Below are 18,755 nucleotides of genomic sequence, written 5' to 3'. Positions count from 1 at the left end.
GAAAAGGGAGAGTCAAAAGGTGGGGAGAGCAATCTAGCCAGTGATCAAATTTGTAAGTGCTTGTTTCAGCCTGGAACACCCGGAGAGATTCACTGAGTTATATAGAGAAGGAGGAGGAAGTAGACAGAGGTGACTTGGAGGAGAAAAGGGAGAGTCAAAAGGGAAGATAGCAATCAAGCCAGTAATCAAATCTAAAAGTGAAAATGGATACTGAAGATTAGATTCTTAATGGTACAAAATTGATAACAGGTATCAAAAAGCAGAGATTAAAAACCTAAAATAGAGGTTAGATGCTCAAAAATACAATATAAAAAATACAAAACAAAACCAATCTCAAAAATTAAAAACAATATGGAATTTATTTTTAAAAATAGTTTTTTTGAAAGGTAGGCTATTAAAATGAAAGTCAAAGGAGTAATAAAGATCTATTTTTTTAATTAACAAGTGATAATAGTGAAAATATATCTAGGAATTTCTATGGAGCTGTTGTGGGCAGTTTGGGGTCAGTTCAGAAGTTGTTTTGTGGAAGTTGCTCAACATTCAACTGATCTTTTGATGAATTTGTGGGGGAGAAAGTGGTTGCCCCATCCTATTCCTTTGCCGTCTTGGGACTGCCCCTTGGTTTGGGAATTTATAGGTTTTTTAAAGGCTTTCTCACTGGTTTTGATCTGTAGGGTTGAAGACTCAAATTTAAATGCACTGACATAGGTGACATGTATTGATGATCTAGATTAGAGTTTCATCTTGGTCTCTGTAAGGATCTCATAAGATATGGTCAATAGTTAGTTTCTAATTTAGTGTCTTTTTAGGTTAATGTCTCTCCAACTTTAGACTGCATCTGAATCTCCAGGAGGGACTGTTAGAACTCAGGCAGCTTGATGTCAGCAAACAGTTTAGTAAGCAGCTCCAAGTTTCTTTACTTCCACAGAAATATCAGAAAACAAGCAGAAACTGTTAGAACTAACTTTGTCAGAATTTTGGAAAATGTTAAAGACTTATGGCAACCAAGTTAATTCTGAATAAAGAAAAAGGCAACATCAAAATAGTAGGAAAGCTCTGTGGCAGTGTTACTTGCCTTCATCCCACACCAACTATAGCTCAGTGGCAGTCTTAAAAGATGTCAGTTCCTGTTCCCAGTATGAAGCCATGGTCCCTGGTTCCAAGACAGCAGAGCAAACCTTCTGTCTACAAATTATTTTGCATGTTTGTTCTGTCTGAAACTACCTGAAGTTCACCTAACTCAGAATCAGAATTCTATCTGGGCAGAAGAAAGGTAGACATTGCTTAAAAAGAATGCAGAGATATAAGACAACCTGGGGCAAAAGATCATAGTTCACACACAGACACACACACACACACACACACACACACACAGACACACAGACACACACACACACACACACACACACACACACACACACACACACACACACACCAACCTGAAACAAAGAGGGAAAACTGAAGAGAGAGATTCATTGGGCAATTTAAGGCATTCAAAAGCACTCATGTATCTGAGGAATGTAGAAAGCTATCTGCAAGCTCAGAGCAAGATTTTTGCTCATCAGAGCCCTGGGAACACAGTAAACATTCACTGGGGATGAGCCCTAGGATTTGTACAAGCATGGCTAAGTGTTAGAGGGCCCTGGCATATAGCGTGCTGTCCCCTATCTTCCTCCTCTCCCAGTTCCTGGTATTCAAGGAAATTGTGTTGGTCTGAAAAATTTCTGAACACAGCTCAGGAGCAGAGATTTCAGTGACCAAACATATTAGGTTGGTGCAAGATTAATTTTGGTTTTATATTTTTGAAATTTGTTTGATATTGGAATACATTCTTAAATGTGATTATGTTATACATCATTTTAATGCACATTTCTCACTTTATATTTTTCTTTTTGCTAATGACTTATTACTTGCTGTTTATATTTATTTTAGACTAGGGAAATTATGTTAGACAAAAAGCAAATCTGAATGTTTTTCTTCATCGAGTTCAAAATGGACCATTGAGCAGTGGAGACAACTCACAACATCAACAATGCATTTGGCCCATGAACTTCTAATGAATGTACAGTAAAGTGGTAGTTCAAGAAGTTTTGCAAAGGGGATGAGAGCCTTGAAGAAGAGGAGTATAGTGGCTGGTTATCGGAAGTTGACAACAGCCGATTGAGAGCCATCATCTAAGCTGATCCTCTTACAACTACACAAGAAGTTGCCAAAGAACTCAGCTTCGACCATTCTATGGTCATTTGACATTTGAAGAAAATTGGAAAGGTGAGGAAACTGAATAAATGGGTGCCTCGTGAGCTGACCGAAAATTAAAAAATTGTCATTTTGAAGTGTCTTCTTTCATTCTATGCAACAAGAAACCATTTCTCAATAGAATTGTGACATGCAATGAAAAGTGGATTTTATACGACAACTGGAAATGACCAGCTCAGTGATTGGACAGAGAAGAATCTGCAAAGCACATCTCAAAGCCAAAATTGCACCAAAAAAGGTCAGGGGCACTGTTTGGTGGTTTGCTGCCTATCTGATCTACTACAGCTTTCTGAATCCCAGTGAAACCATTACATTTCAGAAATATGCTTAGCAAACTGATGAGATGCACTGAAAACTGGAACACCTCCAGCCAGCACTGGGCAACATAAAGGGCCCAATTCTTCCCCACAACAACTGCCGACCACATGTCGCACAACCAACACTTGAAAAGTTGGATGAATTGGGCTACAAAGTTTTGCCTCATCTGCCATATTCGCCTGACTTCTCACCAAATGACTGCTACTTCTTTAAGCATCTTGACAGCTTTTTGCAGGGAAAAGGTTTCCACAACCAGCAGGACACAGACCAAGAGTCCATCAAATCCTAAAGCATGGATTTTATGCTATAAGAATAATCAAACTTATTTCCCATTGGCAAAAATGTGTTGATTCTAATAGTTCCTATTTTGATTAATAAAGATGTGTTTGAGCCTAGTTATAGTGATTTAAAATTCACCATCTGAAACCACAATTACTTTTTCACCAACCGAATAATAAGGAATACAGTCTCTGTGAAAATAGATAAACTCCTAAACAAATGGGTTACTGCAGCAATTCAACAATAGACAAGACAAATGAAAAGAACAGAAAAAAAAAAAAAAAAGAAAAGAAAAAAAAAACCCAGGAGATCCCGGGGAAGGGAGAGACTGATTTTCAGAGTCATTACAATAGTCAGTTGTTCAGTCTTGAAATGAGATGAATCAGAAAGGTACTGCCATTCAAAGAAACAAAATAAATAGAAGCCATTCTGTAGGAAGTCCAAATATTGGATTTAGTAGATGGAAACTTGAAAATAACTGCCTTAAATGTGTCCAAAAAACTAAAGGAAAATGTGGCCTAAAAGTTTAAGGAAGTGAGGAAAATTATGTATGAACAAAAGAGAATGTCATTAAACAGAAAGTATAAAAAGGACCCAAATAGATATCCTGAAACTGAGAAGTACATTTGAAATAGGGATTAGAAGGATTCACCGGCAGGTTTTAGCAGGAAGAAGAAAACAATCACTGAACTTGAAAATAATTGTAATGAAGCAGTCAGAGGACAGAAAGAAAAAGGAATGAAGTCATAGTTGGAAGCATTTGAATCCAAGGCATGTGTGGGTATACCAACCATCTCACTGCAACTTCAACTCCTGTTCACTCTTAGTACAGTTTGAAACCATAGGGGTGGCTTTGTGAGCAGTTAGCCAGTGCCATCCCCACTGGGGATGGTTAATGCTTCTGCTATTGCCATCTCCAAGTCTTCAATAATGTTTTGAATAAGGGACTCTGCAAATTAGGTAGTTGATCCTAAATAATGTATATGAGGGTTATGAGGGTTTACTTGTTTATTATTGATCACTATATCTAGATTCTGAGATTTAACAAGGTCAGAACTCTATTTTATTCAGCAAGTGCTTCAGATATACCAGGTCCATAGTTGGCAGATGGTGTACTCTTAACATGAATGAGTAAATGCACAAGCTGTGAATTGGACTTCTTATTTGTAAAGTGCAAAGATATCTCTCGTAAAGGTAATGCAGGTTATATAAGAATATATATTAAAAGCACCTGGCACACAGTAGGTTTACAACATGCATACGCTTCCCCTTATGTATTTAATGTTCCTTGGATGCTTAAGTCTATTCTGTAGTCATATTAGGTATTTTTTCTACCATTTAGGGACTTTTGTTTCAGTTGGGAGCTCTTCATTAAGAGAGGGAGAAGAGTGTATCCTGTGTCTGTTCCAGCTTGATGAGTGTGTGATTCTCTGTAGATATAAGGAATCCTTGCTTAAGATCCCCAAAACCTGTTACAGACAGAAAACACAGAGGCTTTTCATAGACCCGGACAATCATTTTCCTGCAGAGGTGGGTTGTGGGGATGAGGAATAGAGTACCAATGGTTATTGACTGCTTTCTCTGTCTGGCCATACCTTTATGACCTCAGTTAATTACATTTCACCTTCAGAGAATCCTAACTAAATAGTAATGTAATCATCCCTCTGTAGCCTGTTTCTAAGACCCTCTGTGGATATACCAAACTCCACGGATGCTCAACTCCCTTATATAAAATGACAGACTGTAGTTGGCCCTTCATGTATCCTGTGGATTGTGCATCTGCAGGTACAGAGGGTTGAGTGTGTTACCCCTAGTGTATAAATGAGGCAAGGATACTCAGAAAGACCAAGCAACATGTGTGTCACACAGTTTATAAGTGAGTGAAATGAGATTAAAACTTAGAACTTTTTTTTGTTTCCTCAAGATTTTTGCTCATTCATGCAACAGATGTTTTTAGGGGCTTGCTTACTATGTCACTGTGTTATATGGTGGAGTATTTCACTTAAGTATACCATGTCCCATGGAGAAGACAAACGTATCTTCTTCCTTAGCTCCAACCCAGAATAGGCAGTCCCAGTGATAAGCACCAAAAGGAGGTGGCAGTTCCACACACCCCATCTTCCTAGGGAGCGTTGTGATTCTCCTTATTCCCTAGAATGAGTAGCTCCATCCAATAGCTCTTTAGAAGGAAACCTTTGAAAACTCAGCTCCCGCATAGTGTCCTGTACACCAGAGTGTGTTCAGTCCACCCTTTGGTGAGGTGAGATGGCTAGGACAGGGGAGATAAGCCAATGTCTCATTACAGAAATTATCCTGATAGTTTCAGTGTCAAAAAATCTTCCTATAAAAGAGGCATTCACTTCTCAGGTGACTTCTCAGGCTTTTAATATATATCTTGTAGAAGCTGCCTCCTGGATCCAAGAACCACACCTGTGTTTTGGTTCCAGAACTAAAATTCTTATGCTGTGTTTTCAGGCTAAAATTGTGTTGTTCTTTATTTTAAATATGAATGGTCACTTCATAGGCAAAGTAAAAGGTAAAACTGTCAAGCCTTTTTCTGGTTCCTGGTGCATCCTTAGGAATAGTGCAATAAAATGTTGCTGATGAAACAGCAGAGGATGGAATCATTTGCTTGGTGTTTTGCACATAGGCCTCTACACTAGTAACTAGTAACTAACTAGTAACTACTAGTAACTAACACTTAGTTACTGCCTATCAGAGACATAGAACACAAGCTGGGGATTTCTTCACTTCAAAACAGCATCCATTTGAGAAAGCAGTTGGCCAGTAGTGATAGGCTTATCTGAACCTTCTGATTGTCATAGATTTTCATTATCAAGGTGGTTGCCTACCGCTCAATTTCCCTTTGATGCGTACTAAGCTGATTATGCTGTCACTATTCCAGAGGGTAAAAAAATGAAAAAACAAGCTTAGGTGAATCACAGTGCTTCAGAGGTTTGGTTGTTCTGACAGTTTCTAAATAGCTGAGCTCTCAGGGAGAATTCTGATCCCAAAGCCATTCACAGAGTTAAAACTATTCTCTCAGTCTGTGTCTCTGTGTCTGGTGAATTTAGGTCTGAAACCTTTCCCTTACCTGGACTTCACTGTCTCCTTAACAGCTGAGCTGTCACGGGGAAGTGCAATTGATTATTATTTTTTTTTTCTTCCACAGCTGTTGTTTTTTACCTCAGCTGGTTCCCATAATTCCACAGATGGTAAGCATATGTTTATAGGCACATAGAAAAAGAAGCTATACTGAATTCCTCCCGTCTCGAATTCTTATTTTTTCCTTTCATGCAGAAAGTCAAAGTCACACAGCCAGGGGATCATATATTTGTAGATTAATATTTCTGTGCATTAAGTCTTTGGAAACAGCAGGAAAGCTAATGATATGCTAATGAGCTGACAGTTTTTATTGATTGTAATGGAAGTCGACAAGTGTCTGTCTTGGCTTTTATGCAAACTGGAATATTTTATTAACTGTCTTCAAGGCAGAAATACATAATTGGCTGCATTTTGAAAACCCTCCTTGTCAGTTTCACAAGTCTTACTTTTTGTTAGCCTGTTGCCAAAGCTTGGGTCCTTGCCAGTTTATAAACAGAACACATCTTCATCCATATATTTACATGCCTGCCAGGAACTCTTCTCCACTCCCTTTTCCTTTCCCCTTTCAAAGCAATTTGTTTCGGTGTTTTAGCCTACAAAAAAGGAAACCATTTTCTTCAGTGTAAACAGAGATCTGCAGGGAAATAAGAGTGTTAAAGAAGAATTAGCATTTGTTTGGCGGCAAAGCTGCTTTCATTTGTATCGGAAAGCTCCAAGTGTTGGAAGGGCTTGCCTAATCTTCCTTATTCCACACAGAAGAGGCTAATAATGGCATAATTTTTCTAACTCTTTTTCTGCATCTTCCTGTATTTTTTAGTGTGAAATGAGAAATGTTCTTGGAACAACGGAAATAATGGGCATTAGTGCCCCAGACCAAAACAAAAAAAACAAACCCATAACCTATCACATGCCTGGTGCAAATTTATTTTTAAGTCCCTGGTGAGCTGAGTGCAGGAAGACGAAGAAGGTGGCAACAGGTGGATGTAACAAAGAGGAAGAAAGATCCATTTTCTCTTTCTATTGTACTAATAGTCAAAGCTCCTTAATTTGGGCTCTGCCCCTTAGGGATTTATTTAGAGCCCCAGAGTGGCTGAGATTTAGCATTGTACTAACAACAAGAAAACAGATTGTTTAACAAGTTAATAGTGTAAATAAGATTGCAGGGGAGATTGTTAGGCTACCTAAAAGGACCTTAGTTTTCCAGGACTGAAAAACTGTTTCAGCAGACTGTTAGCATCGAATGCAAATAACTCATTATGGACAGTGGAATAGTATCTCTCCATGAAGGCAATTAAGATAGAACCTCTTTTTTTTTTTTTTTTAGGTTTTTTTTTTCATCCCCCCCCCCTCCTTTTTTTTTTTTAAATTGGAGGATTATTTCTCCACAATGTCATGTCAGGTCCTGCCATACATTAGGAGCTGACACAATATTGTGGAGCACTGAGGTGGGTGGCCAGTGGGAGTTTGCTGTGTGACACAGGGAGCTCATTCGGTGCTCTGGAACCTTATTTTGAGAACAGGACTACCTTGTAGCACCATCTTGTGAGTCCGTGTAACTAGGAGACTTTCTCAAATGATTTTATTTACACTGTGAACTGTGGTGTTGGAGAAGACTCTTGAGAGTCCCTTGGATAGCAAGGAGATCCAGTCAGTCCATCCTAAAGGAAATCAACCCTGAATATTCATGGGAAGGACTGATGCTGAAGCTCCAATATTTTGGCCACCTGATGTGAAGAACTGACTCATTGGAAAAAACCCTGATGCTGGGAAAGATTGAAGACAGGAGGAGAAGGGGACAACAGAGGATGAGATGGTTGGATGGCATCACCGACTTGATGGACATGAATCTGAGCAAGCTCCAGGAGTTGGTGATGGACAGGGAGGCCTGGCATGCTGCAGTCCATGGGGTCACAAAGAGATGGACAAAACTGACTGGCTGCACTGAAGTGAACTGATAGTGGACCAGCACTGGTCTGAAGTTAGCAGACCTGTGGTTGATGGCCCAAGATTAAGGTGTCCTTTTGTTGTTGTTGAGTCACTAAGTCAGGTCCAACTCTTTGCAACCTCAGGACTGCAGCATGCCAGGCTTCCCTGTCCTTCACCATTTCCTGGAGTTTGCTCAAAGTCATGTCCATTGAGTTGGTGATGCCATCCAACAGTATCCTTTAGAAAAGCTAATTAAAATATCAGAGCTTTTAGATTTTTCATAGGTCTAATGACCAGGTGATCAGTCCCTAGATCAGTAGTTTTCATCAGGCATATCAAAATCACCTCAGGGCCATTTAAAAATTTTATAGAAAATTGTACTTCCTCACCCTCCTCTAAAATTCTGGTATGTACCCCTAGTTTAACAACTAGCATTCCATATGATTTTCACAGACTCTTAAGAGCTATAAATTTATAGTTTAATATTGTGCAAGCCAGGCTTCAGCAATACATGAACTGTGAACTTCCAGATGTTCAAGCTGGTTTTAGAAAAGGCAGAGGAACAGAGAGCAAATTGCCAACATCCGCTGGATCATCAAAAAAGCAAGAGAGTTCCAGAAAAACATCTATTTCTGCTTTATTGACTATGCCAAAGCCTTGGACTGTGTGGATCACAATAAACTGTGGAAAATTCTGAAACAGATGGGAATACGAGACCACCTGACCTGCCTCTTGAGAAACCTATATGCAGGTCAGGAAGCAACAGTTACAACTGGACATGGAACAACAGACTAGTTCCAAATAGGAAAAGGAGTACATCAAGGCTGTGTATTGTTACCCTGCTTATTTAACTTCTATGCAGAGTACATCATGAGAAACGCTGGGCTGGAAGAAGCACAAGCTGGAATCAAGATTGCCAGGAGAAATATCAATAACCTCAGATATCCAGATGACACCACCCTTATGGCAGAAAGTGAAGAGGAACTCAAAAGCCTCTTGATGAAAATGAAAGAACAGAGTGAAAATGTTGGCTTAAAGCTCAACATTCAGAAAACAAAGATCATGGCATCTGGTCCCATCCCTTCATGGGAAATAGATGGGGAAACAGTGGAAACAGTGTCAGACTTTGTTTTTTTGGGCTCCAAAATCACTGCAGATGGTGACTGCAGCCATGAAATTAAAAGATGCTTACTCCTTGGAAGGAAAGTTATGATGAGCCTAGATAGCATATTCAAAAGCAGAGACATTACTTTGCCAACAAAGGTCCATCTAGTCAAGGCTATGGTTTTTCCTGTGGTCATGTATGGATGTGAGAGTTGGACTGTGAAGAAGGCTGAGTGCCAAAGAATTGATGCATTTGAACTGTGGTGTTGGAGAAGACTCTTGCAAGTCCCTTGGACTGCAAGGAGATCCAACCAGTCCATTCTAAAAGAGATCAGTCCTGGGTGTTCTTTGGAAGGACTGATGCTAAAGCTGAAACTCCAGTACTTGGGCCACCTCATGCGAAGAGTTGACTCATTGGAAAAGACTCTGATGCTGGGAGGGATTGGAGGAAGGAGGAGAAGGGGATGACAGAGGATGAGATGGCTGGATGGCATCACTGACTCAATGAACATGAGTTTGGGTGAACTCCGGGAGTTGGTGATGGACAGGAAGGCCTGGTGTGCTGCCGTTCATGGGGTTGCAAAGAGTCGGACATGACTGAGCAACTGAACTGAACTGATTGTGTCAGGGAGGAAGAAACATCTTCTTCTTCTCTCCTAGGTTTTTCTGGTGAGTATAAGAATTAAACTGATGTGAGACCAGTTAGTAGATACTCAAAACAGATTTCAACAACATGTGTACATGGCCGAGATCGAGGAAAACTGAGTAGCTTACCATAAATGGCTGAAATACCTCACTTTAAATACCATTTTCAGCTAAAGACTAACTGGATGTGGTGGTAGAACTTTGGGATTGCAAGGGGGAGGTAGACAATTCATATGGAGATGGAGATGGCAGAGCAAATTTCAGTAGATAAATGTTTGCTGGACCTGCAGAGACAGTGGGGTGCAGAGTGCATGCTGATCTTGTTTCCCCACCACACCTGGCTCATATTCCTGGCAGAGATCTCTGGTAATAGCTCTCTTCTGGGAACAGACGTTCTGTCTTGATTGTTTTAGGTAGTTAGGGTGAAGGTCAAAGTTTCTTCCTGTGTCTTTTGGGCTTTGATTGTTTTCAGGTCTAATCTTACATTCCACATTTGCCACATTTCAAGTGGCAAGTTTTGCTCACCTACAATTATATACTTCATAGTTTTTAAGCATTTGATATAGGTAAGGTGTTGATTGTGACTACTTTGTGGAATATACTATGATGGGAATTGCAGGGGATGCTGAGGTGAAAGCCTATGTTTTGTCCTTCATGGTGTTTCCAATTTAGTAATTTGGTTGGTTGCCATTCAGTTCCATATAGTAATATTTTACTCTATTAATGTATTGGACATTGATACTACCTTCACCATTGTGTAAGGAGTAAATATTGCTCTGCTGCTGCTGCTGCTAAGTCGCTTCAGTCATGTCCAACTCTGTGCAACCCCATAGATGGCAACCCACCAGGCTCCCCTGTCCCTGGGATTCTCCAGGCAAGAACACTGGAGTGGGTTGCCATTTCCTTCTCCAATGCGTGAAAGTGAAAAGTGAAAGTGAAGTCGCTCAGTCGTGTCCAACTCTTAGCGACCCCATGGACTGCAACCCACCAGGCTCCTCCATCCATGGCATTTGCCAGGCAAGAGTACTGGAGTGGGGTGCCATTGCCTTCTCCAAAATATTGCTCTAGGAAATCCAAATGATTGACAACAGGGAGCACGTTCAGTAGCTCAGTCTTGTCCGACTCTTTGTGATGCTATGGACTGTAGCCTGCCAGGCTCCTCTGTCCATGGGATTTTCCAGGCAAGAGTACTGGGATGGATTGCCAGTTCCTTTCCCAGGGACAACAGGGCAGTGTTTTTCAAAGTGGGGCTTTTTGACTTTTTGTGAGAATCCTCTGGGACAGCTTTTGAAAATGATGAATCCGGTCCCACCCTGACTCCCCTGAAACAGAATCTGACATTGAGCCAGGAATCTGAATGTTAAATACTCAATGTGATTCTTAAGAAGTTGGCATTTTGAGAAATACTGCCATGGTGAATGGTATGAAATAAAGCATAGTCTCAAAAAATGAGATCAAAGGAGGTCTGCTGGTATAGGCTCAGCCAGAGTTTCTTTTTTCCAGTTAAGTATAAATGCATTTAAAGTTAAATGAAGAAAAATAATAGAATTTCTATCTTTTTATCCCTTATTTTGCCCTTTTGGGGGAGAAGTTGCTGTGTTTTAAGGTATGCTTTCATCTTTAGAAATCCTCAAAGATGATTTTTCTGAGAGAGATAAGGCTGATCACCTTCTTTTTGTTTGTTGTTTTATGCTTTATAAAATTCTGTTTTCCAAAGAAAACTAAGTGCCTAGCAAATGCTTCCTTTATTGACAAATGTCCAGGAAATAAATACAATCCGCCCGCTATCTGCCGTTTCCACATCTTCAGAATCAACCAATTTTGACCCACAGTTGGTTGATTCCATGCATGCTGAGCCTGTGTATACATAAATCATACTGTATTATGTCATTTCTGTAAATTTTTGTATTCCTGATGGGTGAGGGGTAAAGGAGTTCCCAGAATTACCTTCCAACTACTGAGGGATGACTCTAGTCCATAATGACAATTCAGTGCAAGACCTTTTGGTTCTTATTATGAGAAGGTCCTGGGATATATACATCGATATGTATTTACAGGTAAATGCATACACTCACTCTTCTTTGGGTTACAGTTGGTATTTGTACAGTATATTCCGCCTTTCTTTTTAATCCAGACTGGAATTATAACCATTCAAACAAATTAGCATTCCCATCTTGATTCATTTGGTAAGAAAACATTTTAAGCCAGTATGGGGGCTGACCCTCATGACCTTTTTATTTTTTTTAGAAAAAAATATGAAGTGCCTTGAGGTTTTGTGCTGATGGGGATCAAGGATCTGTCCGTTCTTATTTCCATTTTTGTTCAGGTCAACACCATTGACCTTCAGCTAAGAACCTTGCTTCTGTGTAGCACACATGTGTGTGCCTGAGATTACTAGTAGAAAGAGAAATGAGGAGGGATGCAGGAAGAAGAAAGTGTGGGAGAAACAATTAGTAATTTTAAAATGCAAAATCAGTCAGTCATTAAAATAAAAGGGCCACTTTGCTATACAGCAGAAAATAACACAACATTGTAAAGCAACTATGTGACAAATAAAAATTAAAAAAAAAAAAAGCCAAAAAGAATACTGCTGTGTATAATATACATTGCTACAGGATAAGCAAAAGGAATATCCTTTCAAATGGATTTTCCATTTCTTTTGGCAAAGATAATACCATGACAAATATATTCTAGGTTTCCAAGGGTCTTTTTCATGGCTAATAAAAATAAGAATGATTTAGGCTTTTCTGACCAGCAGGTAATAGACCTGGCCCTTTCCTAGTATAAGTATTTTCTCTACTTTTGCATCATTGAGGTTGATTAACTGTCCTGATTTGCCTGGGAGTCTCAGTTTTGGCACCCAAATCTCTAAATCCCAGGCAGACCTAGATAGTCACTCTACTTCATCCATGTTTAGCCTATTTAGACAGATATTTTCTAATGTGATATTATATCTCTCTGATGGTCTGTTCTTTGATGGACATCTATAGCTTTGTTTACTCTTGACTGATTTTTTCTTTTATCTTGAAAGTTAGCAAAAGCACACAGATCTAAATTGTGACCATTTCAGTTTGGACAAAGATTTCATTGACCCAGCACTTAAGTGCTGGAAGGTTCTGCAGCTTTTGCATACAGCACTTCTTTTTTTTTCTAGATCAAGCGACTGAAGCTCAGAGAAGATGGTTGACTTCCTAAGTAGACCCAGTTAGCTACAGATAAACCACTGGCTGCCAATCCCATGCTTTTCTCAGATTCCTCAAACATGCTTGAAAGGTGCCCTGGCCTCTTAAAGGAGATAATTTGCTTTGAAAAACTGTGCAATATTGTGCCAGGAAGAAGCTGATTGACTTAGATTGTGCTCCATTAATTACTCCTTGGAATTCCCTTGCAAGACATTCCAAATTCATTTTGAAGAACTGTGGCAGGGACCTCCTTCCCATGGTGAGGCTGTCTGCTCTGGTAATCACAGACACTGCATCATCCTCATAGAAGAAGAGATTAATAAAGATATCTCGGTTTGAGGAAGAGGCCTTTTGACCCTGTTGTTTCTATTAACATTTCCAATTAATATTTTATCTTGAAATAATAAGCAGAAACAGCATTTGCTGATTACCTTTTGCTGTTCAGAGGATAAGCACATAAATGTTAAACTTTACTCCCTCTGAAAGACTTGCCACACTATCATAAGCCTATATTTTATTTATAGATTAAGCTCAGTGTACTGAACCAGCTTCTACATGTTCCATCTGTTCTGTAATATCTCTTCCGTCAAATCAGGGAAAAAATACCCTAGAAAGAGAATCTTGAAATTCAACATGAAAAATCCAAAAGCTATGTCAATATTTTCATTGAGAGATGACAGCCCCAATGACTTTCTTCAATTAGGGCTGTTCTTCTAGACATATTGGAAAATTAAAAGACCTCCTTTCATCCACAGTGAGATGTTGAACAAATCTTAAGACTCACCAGCAAAGACTCATGTTATTCAATTAGCTGAGAGCAAGGTTCTTAGTTTTCCCCAAGTCTAATATTATTTTCTTGATTAAATGAATCAGCAGAGCATTTTAGTCTAATATGTTCCTATTGTCTCTTTCCCCCACCTAAGATAATCCTGGAAATCAGCAATATTTAATGTTTTAAGATGACTAGGGCATTGAGGAGAATTTTTATTGCATCAGTGCCTTTTTAGAGGGACAGCTTAAAAACATTGACTGATGGATCTTTAGTTCTATGAAATCATTAGCATAAATCAGTAGTAAGTAATTGTAGCTTTCTCAAGATGAATGGACATTTTGAGATTTCTGGAAGAGCATGAGTTGGAGTAGGTCAGTGTGACCAACTCAGCTTCTGATGAGGTTATCAGTCATGTTAAATAAAAAAATCTTCCCTGCAGAGAGCATGTGACAGGGGCCGTTTGAATTGATATGTGTAATAGTGATTGCCACCTCTCTCTTCTTTTATCAAGGGGATTATCCAAGATGGGAAAATCATCTTCATGCCAAATGGATATATAACACAGTGTCCAAACCTGAATCGCAGTAAGTAGCAACTTAAAGCATTTCAGAATTATGTAATATAACTTGTTGATAATATGAGAGAAGCTGTCAGGAAGGATATACACAAACTATTTACATTGTTGACTTATGAGGTGGTGGGATTAGTGAGGGATCTTATGTATCCTAAATACTTCTGTCTTTGAATTTTTTAAAAGTTTATGTATAATTCATAGAATTAAAATTTGAAGATAAGAAAAGTTAACATGAGCAGTTTTTAGTCTGTAGATTGATACAGAAAGTTATGCTTGATATAACTATATAAATACATGTATAAAAACTATTTTTAAAATTTCTTTAATTGGATAGTTTACTTTTGCTGCTTCTGTGATAATTCACAATTCTTTAGGCCTGATAAAAATGAGCTTAATTTAAGTTTAAAAATGTTTTACAGTTTAAAACCTACTGCCTTTCCTTTCATTTCATTTTTATTAATGAAAGGGAAAGATCTAGATCTGAAATCCTTGTGCATTCACTCCAATTTTGAAGTCAAACTTAACCAGAAAAGTGAAAACCCTTCTACATAACCAAACAGCTATGGTTGAAAATATATTTTCTTCTGTTAGCACAGTATCAACATTTATTTTATATTTTCTTTATTGAGCTTGCCCAACTTGCAGTGATTTCTTAAGCCTGGTGCAAGGAATAATGGATTTACAAGAGCTTTTGGCCAAGATGACTGCAAAAGTAGGTATCTAAACTTCACTTGTGATGTTTCATTTTTTTGTCCATCCTGTCTGGAACTCAGAGTGATTTGCTATAATGGAAACATTTTTAGCTTTGGCATCTGAAATATTTTACCATAAAAATGGTTTACTCTTTCTTGAAATAGGACAACCTATAGTAAACATAACCATTTATGTCTTTGATGCTATTCAGCTGTATCAAAATGTTTGCTTGAAAAATGTTTGGAAGAAAGAGGCAATATGTATCACTGTAGCCTCCCTGGGAGTGGAAAAGGAATTTTCCCATTGGCTATTAAACTAGTAACACTGAGAGCTGGTATATGGTCAGAGTCACTGCTGCTTATAAGCTAATGCATTCTGGATGCAAGAATAATTGCCAATAATCAGAAAGGGCAAAATCACTGTTGTTAGGAACAGATTACTGTCACAGGAAGGCATTATATCACATTTCTAATACATGATTCATTTCAAAACTGGTCCTGACTTCAAATAGTCAAGGAGGCAAGTTTGCTTTTAACAACTTCAGTCTTCTACTTCTGTATCTCTCCATCTTCTCCATATCCTCTTGACAAGCATCTTTTCAGGATTTGCTATTTGCTTGACCCTGTGTTAGGCACAGAGGAGGTAGTGATGAAGTCATTTCTACCCCCACAGACGTCATATTGAGTGGCAGAGCCAGAAATGTATACAATTAGGGGCTTTAATAATATATATTCATAAAATTTAGATTGATAATGAAAAGCCCTGAGCCTTGTGAAGAAAGGTGCTGAATAAATAGAAAACATGGCTAGTGCTGTTGTTATGATACCAATCCGTCGTGGACATGAGTTCCAGCCTAGGGCGAAGAAAGAATTAGGTCGGGCCTAAGAGACATTATACTCTGCAAAAGGAAGACTTTTAGTAACAGTGAAAATGATACATTAATCCTATTCCACCTGCAGCTCTGACAGCTCCTGCCATCAGCCATAGTACGAGGGAAAAATTGGTGGGGTAGGTCAGTGTTTGGGAGGTAGGGCTGTATTTTGGACTCAAAGATTGTGCTGCTGAAGACAGTCTTTCCATTTCAAACTAGGTTTTTTGGCCAAGTCTTTTTTTGTCTGCAAAGGAGAGAAAGAGCACTTTCGTAAAGAGAGAAACTAAAACTGAAAATTGAGAGCTTTTCACTTCAGAGTATAGTGGAAATGTGAAACGCAGGCAATTATTTGCCTTCCCAGCTTGTGGCATGTAGAAGCTATTATTTCATATTGTCTGGAGCAGCTTGATCTCAATACTGTTAATTATATTTTAGCTTGCTACCAAATTTTTGGACCAAGAAACATGCCACTCAGCTTCAGGTGACTGTGGTTCTCCATATCTTGGAGTTGATGGTGCCCTTTTTGTTCTCATTCTTTTTTGTTGCAGGAATGTCATTTTTGTCTTTTTAGCTATATATTATCTAGCAGCCGCGTTGAGCTCTGTCCTCAAAACATTATTATGTAAAATGGGCATTTGTGAGGCAGAAGATATTTAATTGTGGGTGATTACAAGCAGACAATGATTTAATCCACCTTCTAAACACCCCCGGCCCTGTAGAAGATTTATAAGTCTATTTGTTTCAAACTGTGAATAGAATTATAATTAGAAAACTGAGTACTTCAATTTTCTCTGCAAAATTTGGAACCCATGATAATCTAGAAGAGGAGCTGGCAAACTTTTCTTGTAAAGGGCTGGTTAGTAAATTTTAGTTTTTGTAGATCAAGAAGCAAAATTGAGAACATGATGTATATTTTTATTTCACTTGAATGAAATTGATCAATATAACATGAAGATACTCAACATTGCTAATCATCAGGGAAATGCAAACCAAAACCATACAATGAGATACTACCTCACACCTGTCAGATTGGCTACCTTCAAAAAGAACGCAAGTAGCAGATGTTACTGTTTTCTCCATAGTAAAGGGAAGCTATGTAAACGATTATAGTACTTTGTTGAATTGTTTTCATTTACAGTAGAAACTTTGTAAACTATTGGTGGAAGTATAAATTGAGGCAGCCACTGTGAAAGATAGTATGGAGGTTTCTCAAAAAACTAAACGTAGAACTACCTTATGACCCAGCAATTCCGTCCCTGGGTACATATCCAAAGAAAACCAAAATACTGATTGAAAAAGATACATGCACTCCAGTGTTCATCGCAGTTTTATGTAAAATTGACAAGCTATGTAAGCAACCCTAGTGTCCATCAACGGATGAATGGATAAAGAAGATGTGGTACATATACATATTATATTGTAGCTTGTTACCAAATTTTTGGACCAAGAAAGATGCCACTAAGGCTCAGGTGACATGCGCACACACAATGGAATTCTGCTCAGCCATAAAAAAGAGTGAAATTGTGCCATTCACAGCAATGGACTTGGAGGGCATTATATTAAGTGAAATAAATAAGTGAAAGACAAATGCTGTTTGATATCACTTATATGTGGAATCTAAAAAATACAACAAACTAGTGAATATAACAAAAAAGAAGCAGACTCATAGAGAACAAAGTTGTGGTTTCTAGTGGGGAGGGCTGGAGGAACAATATGGGGATAGTGAATTAAGAGGTACGAACTATTGTACAGTATATCATGGTAGCTTATTATATAGCAAGGAGCATATAGTCAATATTGTATAACTTAAAATGGAGTATAAACCTTTAAAAATTGTCGATTCCTATATTGTACACCTGTAACGTATAATATCTTATACATCAACCATACTTCAATTAAAAACTATAATCACTGAAAAATATAAAAATCATTCTCAGCTCACAGGCCATACAAAAATAAGTGGGGCCAGATTTGGTCCAAGGGCTTTAGTTTGTCAACCCCTGATCTGGAATAAGCTGGAAAGATACTAGGTAATATTTATTGAACATTTACTATGTGTTAGTTACAATGCTTAAATTTTTAGATTCCCTCTCTTTAATCCTTACAGCAATCCTGAGTCAGGTTTATTAGCCCACTATCCAGGAGAAGATGGAGTTCCAAGAAGGTTGTGTAAGTTTTCCCAAGAAAAATGAATGGCAAAGCTGGAATTCAAGCTTAGATTCTGAAAGTTGAATCATGACTGAGAAAGTTTATGATTGGGGGAGAAAGGATTAGAAAGAGAATCAAAAGATATAAAGGAGGAATGACTGATGGAGAAAGAGAGGAAGATACTGCCAGTAAGAGGATGGCAATAATAGTGAGAAGAAGCATGGGCATGTAAGAGGAGAGAAAAAGAGGAGTGTGTGTTCAGAAGGCATCTGTTGGGAGTGAAACGTGAGCATGGAGCTTGTAGTAGCTTTTGAAGGAGGAAGATCAGGTAAGAACAAGGCCTCTGATCTCACCCATCTGGTTATAGCCACTTGTCCTTAGATACATGTGGCAATTTTCTGAGTTCTGGGTTCACATTATGTGTGCTTCTGGCAGGACCACTCAGGGGTAACTTGTATTGTATGATCTCTTTAAGGTTTTTCAGATCATGGGGATGACTCAGAATTAGACTGCAAACCTGAGATCAGCCAGGTGAATTCTCAGCGAAGAATTCCTTAAGATTTCTCAAGGAAGATATTTCTATTTAGCCAGGACCACAGTCTGAACTGGATGGTCTTCCTTCTGTGCCTGTATAAGCCTTGTTTCTTTTTTGTTCACTCTGAAGCTGAGGGTACAGCCCTTTCGGGCCCCACCTTGATGTAGGAGTTTCCTTTAAGACATCTCATCTTGGGCAGACCCTGTTATCTGTCTCCCTGGCCTCCTCTGTAGCCGTCAAGGTGGGAGCCCAAAGGCTGCATGTTTTGGCTGACATCATGAAGCTTTGGTACTCACTCGCCTCCCTAGATCCCTGGCCGTGAGTTTGTTTTGGCCACTATGGCTTCT

At 38.8% G+C, this 18,755-nt stretch overlaps 1 protein-coding gene across 7 annotated transcripts in view; it reads left to right on the top strand.

Moving 5' to 3' along the window:
• Nucleotides 1-18,755, top strand: part of NELL1 (neural EGFL like 1) — a 1,046,196-nt gene that overhangs the window by 246,076 nt on the left and 781,365 nt on the right. For all 7 annotated transcript variants that reach the window (XM_044943466.2, XM_044943468.2, XM_025286290.3 and 4 more), the window contains 2 exons: nt 14,099-14,171; nt 14,791-14,873. In XM_044943466.2, the coding sequence (XP_044799401.2) occupies nt 14,099-14,171; nt 14,791-14,873 (156 nt within the window). The remainder of the gene's footprint in view (nt 1-14,098; nt 14,172-14,790; nt 14,874-18,755) is intronic.

This window comes from Bubalus bubalis, chromosome 5, assembly GCF_019923935.1.
Source record: "Bubalus bubalis isolate 160015118507 breed Murrah chromosome 5, NDDB_SH_1, whole genome shotgun sequence".
NCBI lineage: Eukaryota > Metazoa > Chordata > Mammalia > Artiodactyla > Bovidae > Bubalus > Bubalus bubalis.
This window is presented reverse-complemented; position numbering and strand designations above follow the sequence as displayed.